At 59.2% G+C, this 9,343-nt stretch overlaps 1 protein-coding gene across 3 annotated transcripts; it reads left to right on the top strand.

Annotated features, from left to right (window-relative positions):
- The first annotated feature begins 383 nt into the window (after positions 1-383).
- EXOC3L1 (exocyst complex component 3 like 1) lies at positions 384-9,336 on the top strand. Of its 3 annotated transcripts, XM_032122075.1 has the most exons (13): positions 387-778; positions 1,738-1,898; positions 2,871-3,090; positions 3,384-4,044; positions 4,230-4,347; positions 4,524-4,649; positions 4,768-4,868; positions 5,258-5,368; positions 5,483-5,612; positions 6,599-6,721; positions 7,035-7,190; positions 7,507-7,631; positions 8,067-9,336. In XM_032122075.1, the coding sequence occupies exons 1-13, from the start codon at positions 736-738 to the stop codon at positions 8,251-8,253; spliced, it is 2,262 nt and encodes a 753-aa protein (XP_031977966.1). In that variant the 5' UTR covers positions 387-735; the 3' UTR covers positions 8,254-9,336. The 3 variants fall into 3 exon arrangements, with proteins under 3 accessions (XP_031977967.1, XP_031977966.1, XP_031977968.1); XM_032122076.1 differs by lacking the exon at positions 6,599-6,721 and having other exon boundaries at positions 384-778; XM_032122077.1 differs by lacking the exon at positions 2,871-3,090 and having other exon boundaries at positions 388-778.
- Positions 9,337-9,343: the final 7 nt, after the last annotated feature.

Genomic DNA, 9,343 nt, shown 5'->3' with positions numbered 1-9,343 from the left:
GCCCGGGGAAGAGACACATCTCCAGGTCCACCCGCAGTCATGGAGGGTCCATCCCCGCGCTCTCGCCTTCGGGTCAGGCTGGCACAGCGCACCACTTCCCGGCTGATCCCGCCTCGACTGGACTCGCACTGTGGATGGGCTGGGGTCTGACACCCCGCTGTCCTCCCCGAGCCAAGCCGGGTGCGAGGGGGCAGCGCTGCGGGCACGGACAGGGCTGAGTGTCCGGAGAACGGGGTGTGCCGGTGAGGGCAGGCAGGGTGTGATCTCCAGAACGAAAAGAAACGGGCTCAAGTTGCATCAGGAGAGGGTTAAATTGGATATTGGGGGAATTTTTTTCATTAAAAGGATGGTCAAGCACTGGAAAATGTTGCCCAGGGCAGTGGTGAAGTCACCATCCCTGGATGTGTTCAAAAAGCGTGTGGATGTGTCACTCAGGAACGTGGTTTAGTGGTGGGCTTGGCAGTGCTGGGTTAACGGTTGGTACTCGATGATCTTCGAGGGCTTTTCCGACCTAAATGATCCTGTGATTCCGTGATTTCTACTCCCCAGACCTCCGGCTGTCGCGGTGCCTTCCTGTGTCCCCCCTCCCCTCCGCCCCCCGTTCCTGACGTCCTGAGCGCGGCTGCGGGAACACAATGAGGCCCTGAGGAGCGCGGCTGCTCCGGCTGAGGAAACGGCAGCCGGCTTCCTCCGCAGCCCTGCCCTGGCCCCGCAGCTCCGCACAGCCTGGACACCATGGGCATGTCTGCGGAGGACGAGCGCGCCGCCAGCCCCAGAGGTAACGGGGATGATGCGCCCCGGGGAGCCGGCGAGCTGGGCAGGGAAGGGGATGCTGCTGCTTGCAGTACATTTTGAGGATTCCCCTGCCCTTTGCCTCACCACCCCCTCCACCCCCTGGACCTTTTCCATGTGCCGGGGCTGGTGCCTTGTGTCCTTGCGGGGTGGAAGCTTGGCGGTGCTTCCTGATGGTAATACCTGCGCCGGGGCAGTACTGCTCACCGCACATTTTATCCTCAAAGCTGCTGTCCTCCTCCCTAATCCCCTGGTCCCCAAGGCTGCCAGTGACTCCCCAGCAGAGCAGGAGCCCGGCTTGGCACTAGGTGACATCCCCGCGGGGCTGCAGGGAGTGGGTGGGGATGGGATGGGGTAATGATGAAACCAGGCACTGGGGACCGGACTGGTGTGTGGTAACTGTGCTGGTTCTCAGCCCTCCACTGTGGCCAGGAGCTCTTTGGCATGGCTTCGGACCATGTGTCAAGGGGGACACAGCTGCGTGGGTGCTTTGGAGAGACCAGGAGCCTCCCATCCTCACCTTAGCCTGGCTCTCCTTCCTGCGAGAGCTGCCATCTCCCCATCCCTCCTGCTGACTCACTGCTGGAGTCTCAACCCTGCTGACAGCTTCCCAAGTGACATCAGACCTCCTCAGACAACCTAGCATTGTGTTTGGGGGAGCAGCGGGGATGTGCGCTCAGCCTGGGGACAATCTGAGCTGGCAGGCTGAGTCACAGCTCCCCAGGGCAGCCTTCTTGGTGCCACAGCTGCTGTGACAGCCCCAGGCCGTGGTGGTGGCATCTTGGGGGGCCCTTGCAGAAGGACCCCCTCTTGGTGCCATGCTGCCCAGCTTCCCACGTCTGTGTGTGCTTGGAAGTCCACTGGCGGCCAGCTTCCTGCCTCTGGCCTCAGGGGCCCTTCCTGCCCCACTTCGTTGTGCTTACTGACCCCTGGCTGCATCCCCAGATGAGGAGTGGCCGGAAGCAGAGAAGGCTGAGAAGCTGGCGAGAGGAGCTGCTCTGAAATGGGCTTCAGGGGTGTTTTACCGCCCCGAGAAACTGGAGGGGCTCGGGCATTACCGGAGACGAGAGACGCAGAGGAACAGCTCCATCCAGTCCCGGCTGAAGGTGTGTGTTTGCCACAGCCCATCCCACGGACACTTGCAGCCACACCCCCTCCTCAGGCAGGGATCCCAGTCAGGGTTCCCTCTTGCACCATGAATCCCCTTTGTGTCCTCTTTTGGCAAAATCTTTTCCTTTGGCTGGTGCTTGGTGGGTAAAGTGTAATTATTGGGGGGAGAAGATCTGGTAACCCACCCCTCACTCTCTGCCTTACCCCCAGGCAGTGTCTGAAGTGTTAAAAGGAGTCTTCTGTGTCTCTGACCATCCTTCAAAATAAAACACGTGGGGGGTTCAGCACATTCCATGTGCAGGACTCAGCGCAGCCCATCACTGCCCTGTCCCAGCACCAAAGGCTGCCTTTCCCCACGGCTGGGAGGAGGCACAGAGCTCCAACCTGTCCCCATCCATGGGTTCCCACAGGGGAAACTCCATCTCTACACATTTGTAAGGGCTGTCCCAGCCCCCCTGCACACCTCCCTCCTCACCCACCTCCCCTTTTGTATGACCCAAGGGATTATTAACCTCAGGACCCAATCTGTCGGAGTACCACAACTTTCTCCTGATAATTTTAGAGATGGTTTCTCCTACCCTGACTCTGGGTGAATTGTCCAGGAGGCAAAGCAACTTGCTTCTGGTGATTCTTGGCAGCAGAAGCAGGGAGTTAAATGAGTGGATAGGGCATGGAGACGTGCCAGTGCCACTGCAGGGCTGGAAAGGATGGCACTGCATTTGGGAGGAGGGTTTATATGGCCACTGAGGTCCTTCATGCCTTGGGGGTGCATGGGGGCCTGTGACCCACTGCTCTTTTGCAGAAACAAAGTAATCTTTTAAGAGACATCTGATTACTGCTCGCATTGGACCTTGTGGGGCTGGGAGAGTGCCTGCAACACAGACCATGCAGGGCTGGGGCAAACGGTGAGGAGTCCTCCTGCCTTCTGGAACTGCTCCACTGCCCCTCCATCCTTTTCTGCTCCCCAGTCAACTGTCCAGTCCTACCTGGAGGGGGTAAGCACAGGGCTGGAGCAGCTGCGGTCGGCGGCCCAGGAGGTGCAGAGCGTGTGCCAGGATCTGGGGGCTGCACGGTGGGCCCTGCTCGACAGTGCAGACCACTTCCAGGGCCTCCAGCAGATGAGGGAGCTGATGGAGGAGCATGTGCAGCTGGCCTCGGTGGTCCAGGTGCTGCCCCAGATCTTCTCGGGTAAGGCACTGGCCCAGTCCTGGTCAATTTGGGCTGGAAAGCACAGGGGAAAACTTCAGTCCAATCCCAGGCTCTGTGCAGGGCTGGTGATAAAGCCTGAGCAGGTGACTCGGGCTTTGCCAGTTGGGTGGATGGAGATATATCCCTGCTTCCCCAGGGCCTGATCCAATGGTGTTCCCAGAGCCCCAGACCTTTCCCTTCACCATCTCCTTGATAACCTGCATCTATGGCCCTGGTGCAAACCCCCTTCATCTCCACACTCAGTGCTGGCATCTCTCCTCCTTCTCCCACAGTCCACGAGGTTTTTTCCCATATCCTGCAGCTGCTCCATGGGCAGCATCTCTTGGAGGCCCACGTGGAGCTCATGATGGTGGAGCAACTCCGGGATGACATCCTCTCCCAGCTGCACCTCCGCGGGCTCTCCAGTGCCCAGGCAACTGTGCTGTCCTACTTCAGTGGCCTGCAGGAGCTCAATGAGAGCCTGGCCAAGCAGCTGTGGGACATTGTGGGCAGCAGCCTGCAGCTGGTGCGCGAGGACCCCGTTCTCTTTGTCACCGCTGTGAGGATCATCGAGCGGGAGGAGAAGATAGATGATACTCTGCTCTTGGAGGCCACCTTCCTGCCCCCTGGCCGCCCAAAGGGCTGGAGGCAGAAGTTCTACCAGGTCCTCCAGGACACCATCACAGGAGCCCATTTCCATGCTCCCCGCATGGATGCTGAAGGGCCAGGGCTGGCCAGGCACCTGGCAGCGCTGCAGAAGGACATCGTGTCTGAGCTGTGCGTGGTGAAGGACCTGATGGTCCAGTGCGTCCCAGCTCACTACAACATCCTCAGCGTCTGCACTGCCACCTACCACCAGGCCCTCACCAGCCACCTCCAGGAGATCCTGCAGGAGGACCTGGACAAACAGGGACTCTTCCTCATCCTTGAGTGGGCGCTCCGTGTGTACCACAGGTCAGCACCAGCCCCGGCACCAACCAAGCGGGGCATGTTGTGGAGAGCTGGGTTGTTCACCGGCTCATGGATGGGTTGGGAGAGTGTCTCTGGCTGCCAGGGGATGACCACCAGGAGGGCAGAGGGACAGGTAGGAACTCCTGGAGAACAGGCCTTCCCAGCCCTGCCCCACCTCTGCCCTTCAGCCCAGAGATGATGGGTCACCCTGACCTCCTCCCAGAAGTGGATGTTTCTGCTCTGGGTCCCCTAATGTCCTCCGAGCTTGTGGATCAGACAGAGAGGAGATACGTGATGAAAGTCAAGGTAAGTGAGCAGGATGGGGACCCAGTGACTCCCACTGAGCCAAGCATCTGCTCTGACAGTAGCTGCAGACCATGAGCCTGGGATGAGGCCCAGGACTCGCTGCTGTGCTGTGTTGGGTCTCAAGGGAGTCTGTACTTGGCTTCTTGGGCTGCCTTTGGTGGGTGTTCGTCCCACAGGCTAGCGTGTTCGAGTGGATGCAGAGGACCCTGGAGGTGGAGTTCAAGGAATGGTTCAGGGAAGAGGAACCTGAGACAGACCATCAGGGCTTCTTTCAGTCAGCCTTGCCTGCCATTGTCATGCAGGTGGGTCCCCAAGAACATGGGTACAGATGGGGCCACGACCATGCTGAAACCTCCCAAAAAGGAGTCTGTGGCCTGCAGGCTCTCCCTGAATCACCTCCACTCTCCTCTCCTGCTGCAGATGCTGAATGAGAACATTCAGGTGGCTTCCTTGATCACTGACTCTCTGCAGCAGAAGATCTACAACATGGCCTTGGAGGAGCTTGAGGCATTCCTGGGCCGGTCAGTGGAGCCCCTCACATCCCTGTCCACCCTCACAGACCCTGGGCCCATGGCCAAGCATCACAGGCTGGTGGTGGAGATCTGCTGTGGGGTACCCCATGCTCATCCAGGTCACAGAAGGCTCAGCAGTCTGTCTACCCATGCCTTTGGGGGCTTCAGCTCTCAGGGCCTGCTGCCCCACATACTGCTGAGCCCTCCCAAGGGGATTCAGAATGGATCCCACTGTCCCACCCTTCCCAACAACCTGTGGCAGGATCCAAAAGGAGCCAAGTGAGCTGGGAGGGTTGTGGGAGGTCCACGTGCCCCCAGGGAGCATCCCAGGGCCAGGTCCCTGTGGTGGGACACCTGGGGCTCTGCCTGCCCGTCACGGCTGCCTTGCTGTGTTGCAGCCTGCGGGAAGCCCTGGTGCAGTGCGGGAAGGAGCACCAGCAGGACCGGGCTGTTCCCAAGTACTACATCTCCTACCTGCTGGCCGTGCTCAACAACAACCTGGCTCTCAGGTACCTGCACCAGCACCTGGTAGCTCTTGTAGCAACACCCACCCCCATCCTCCCTGGGGCCAGTGTTCCCACTATGCTTCCCAGGCTACCTGTACTCTCTCTTCTCTCTCCTAGCAATTCTGTCTCCTCCCTGCACTCCAACACTGCCTGCAGAGAAGTCCCCACATCCCTCCAGGCTGCTCTAGACAGGATGCAGAAGAAAGCCACCCAGCTGCTGCTGGAGGAACTGCTCCTGGACCTGCAGGTATGTTGGTCCAGCACCTGAGCCTGCCAGGGCTGCAACAAAGCTGAACCCAGCAAGAGCAGCCCTATTGCAACACCCCAGGCTCGAGTTTATTCCTGCTCGGGGTCCCTGCCATGTACTCTGTACCCTGCTATCACCCTGCAGACATCTCTGCCAGCCTGTCCCCCAGACCTCGATAAACCACCCGATGTCTGTCGCCAACAGCACCGCCCTGTATCGCTGGGGCAGATGGCTCATGGCCCCCAAATCACTAGCAGACAGAGACCCGGAGCCACAGCCCCCCCCAGGCTGCCTCACACTCCTTCTTCTGGCTGTTCCATGGCAGAAAACCAGCTGGAAAGCAGCAAAGTCTGTGTGGAGGATACGAATCCATGTGCAACTGCCTGAGTCGTTTCCTGCCAGTGTAGTCAAATTTAGCTTTCCTGGAGTCTGGACCAAAAACCTGAAATAATTAACAACATTACTATTTAGGGCTTGAATGCCATGAAAACAAAGGAAGAGCCAAAGGGTGAAGATCTTGCAGGCGGCAGTGGCCCCAGCAGAGACAGAGGGAGCACGTGCCTGTAAGCAGGAAGACAGGCAAGGACAGCAGGGAGGGAGTAGGAAATCAAAAAACGTGTTATGTCTAGACAAGGGAAGTGATGAGGAGTGGAAATTAAAAATAAAATCACAGCAGCACAGGCCAAAAGCAAGTGTGTGAGAAGCAGCTTGTTGCCCATACCTCAGGTGTGCATCAGGACCCAGATAAAGCCCCAAAATGAGGCTCTCAGGGTGTCAGGGAGGGACGGGCCCCAGTGTTTCCGTAAATTCCTAACCTAAACCACTCTTCCGTGTTTACACTGAGTTTTGGCTGGCAGCAGGGGCTTGGGGGCTTTGCAAGGCAAAGTGTCCGTGCTGGCAGGCAGCAGCTGTGGGTGTCGTGCTGCCCTGAGCTGGCAGCTGTGCAATGATGCCGGGCACAGACACTGCTCCTCTGCTCCCTGCAGCCCCTCTGCCTGCAGCTGCCTTCCCGCAAGTGGCTCTCCGGGTCCCAGCTCGTCGGCAGCATGTGTGAAGTGATTGACAAGTATGCAAAGGACTTCTCCCGCGTCAGGAAACCCGTGTGCACGGTACCTCCTTCGAACGGCTGCTTGTCTGAGGGACAGCTGGGCAGCTGGGGGCCGTGCTGGGGTGCAGGATGCCGGGAATGCCGGAGAGCCCCGTCCCATGTCCTCTGGAGCAGTCCAGAGAGCACCGCCACACGGAGGTGTTCAGGGCTTCCCCCAAATCCAGCTGTTTCTCTGTCCCTTCGGTCAGGAGGCTTCCCGGCAGGTTGTTCCCATGGCTTGGTGTTGTGTCCAGCCCTGCTCCCCTCTGCCTTTCCCTGGGGAGCTGGGTTCTGACACCCAGGCAATGCCAGCGCTAACAACTGTCCCCTCCCAGCTCCTGCTGGCGGAGACCGAGCTCCTGGTGGCGAGTCAATACCTGCGGGCACTCCTGCAGAGGAAGATGGTGTGCAAGAGCCGGGAGGAGCGGGGCCAGCTGTGCCAGCGCCTGCTGCAGGACGCCACGCAGCTCCGGGAGCTCTTCCGTGGCCTGGTGAGAGGGGCCTGGGTGCGCCACGGCAAGGGAGCATCGCCTCACCCTCCTGCTCCCCTCCAGCCCACAGCCCACGAGCAAATGGGGCTGTTACACCTGGGTGGTTGTAAGGCCAATATGGGAAGAACTGGCTGGATTAGGGACTCTGGGGACCGTCACCCTGCCCAGCAGCCCCTGATGGGTGGGACACGCTGAGTGGGAAGACACCAGCTGCAGGGGATCAGGTGCCCACGTGGGCACTGCAGATGCAGCTGTGTCTCACCAGCCACCGCAGTGACCTCCTCTGGGTCTCACACCTGGCTGCTTTCCCTCCCAGGGCCTGGACCGGAGCCAGCAGAGCCTGGAGGCTGTTTTTGCCCTTCGAGAGCTGATCAGCCTCAAAGACCCAGCTCTACTCAGCTTGGAGGTGGTGGGCTTCATCACCAAGTACCCTGACGTCAGGTAAGGCCCCTCTCTGCAGGAGGGGCTGGTGTGAGTCTCTCCTGGAGAGCCAGTCTTGGGCTGCACCCCATGAGGTGACACAACAGAGCAGGCAGAAACCTGAGCCTTTACCCCCTTCTCCCTGAGATTTCATTTTCCCATGCTCCAGATTTGAGGGGTTCTTGAAAAGTCCCAGTGGCAAAGGTGTAAAGAAAAAAGCAGTTCTGCTGTGGCATACACACATCTATATTTGGTGGCCAAACAAACTGTAAAAAGTGAGAAAACACCAATGGAAATGTCAAAACCAAATTCAAAAGTTTTTGGGGACTGTTTTCAAGAAAATGCTACTTTGCCTGGTGCAAAGTACCAGTTTTCCCCTGGCCTTGGCTTCTCTGGATGGGGGGAGGTTTGCAGGACACAAGCAGTGCCCAGGCTCACCTCTGGCTCTCTGCCCAGCGATGAGCACATCTCCACCTTGCTGGATATCCGCGGTGACGTCTCCAAGGAAGTGCGGCACGTGGTGCTGGAAATGATGGCTCAGCACCCCCAGGTCCTGCCCGAGGGCTACCGGCCCATCTTCAGCACCATCCTGGTCCCTGTGCCAGAGCTGCCCTTCTGCCTTCGCAAGGGCAAGTGTGCCTGACCCTGCCTGGCACTGGTGCCCTGCTGGTCCCAGGGTGGGGCCATGAGGGGCAGCTCTGCGGCTGTACGTGGTGAGAATGGAGGTGACACACGGCATCCCCTACACACAGCACCTTGTCCTGTGTTGGGGACGGTCTGGATAAAGGCCATCCTCCCCCAGTCTTGCCTCATGAGAAGACTGTTCCCTGCAAGCACCAGTCCTGGGATACCTGGACTGGGGGAAATCCAACCTGTAGTTATTTTGCTGGCCTGCTGGGACAGTGACTGAGGGCTGCTCAGGCCTGGCCCATTGCCTGCAGGAGAAAGAAGAGTTGCAGAATGGACAGGAACCTGCAGCTGGGGCAAATTCATGTCTCCATGGGCTGCAGGGATGTTTGGGTTTCTCCAAGTCTCCAGACAGCCCCCTGAGCCAGTGTGTCCTGGCTGTGCAGGCTGTTACCATTCCAACTCCGAGGCAGACTGGAGCCTTGCTGCGACCAGGCTGGCAGGAGGGTTTCAGCCATGAGATGTCCTCTGGGCTCAGCCTAAGGTTGGGTGTTGCTGCTCCACCGGGCTGGGCCCTGCATGGCCGGTGGGGAGCAGCTGAGCCAGCTCATCGTGGCTCACGGATGTGGAGGAGAAGGGCACAAGGTGGTGTCCCCACCCTGGACAGTGCCATCAGCCCTATCCCTGCTGGCACAAAGAGACTGCTCTGAGTTCCTGCTGACCTGACAGACTCCTGGCTCTTGCTCATTTGCCAGCATCCAAGACAAGACTGGAGCTGGAGGCTCTCAAGCTGCATGGAGAGCACGGTTGTGCCTGGTGTGTTGTCCTGCTCCAAGGTTCCTCTGTGATGGGCAGCACGACCCTGAGCACTGGCTCTCCCTCCATCCTCTGCTGCTGCCTGGCCTTTGGCCATGTCCTCCCAGGTGCCGTATGAAGATCAGGAGCAGTCTGTGTCTCTGCCTACACCCTTGTGCCCAGCCCCTGCAGTGGCCCGGGAGACCTCCATGCTCTGCCACGCTTCCCGCCCTGGGATGGGCCACATCCCGCTGTCCTTGCATGGTACCACTGCTGGAAATAAAGGCCTGAGTTCTGCACTCGCTCCCCAG

This window comes from Corvus moneduloides, chromosome 12, assembly GCF_009650955.1.
Source record: "Corvus moneduloides isolate bCorMon1 chromosome 12, bCorMon1.pri, whole genome shotgun sequence".
In the NCBI taxonomy this organism is placed as follows: domain Eukaryota; kingdom Metazoa; phylum Chordata; class Aves; order Passeriformes; family Corvidae; genus Corvus; species Corvus moneduloides.
Note: the sequence above shows the minus strand (reverse complement) of the source record. Positions and strands in the feature narration are given on the sequence as shown.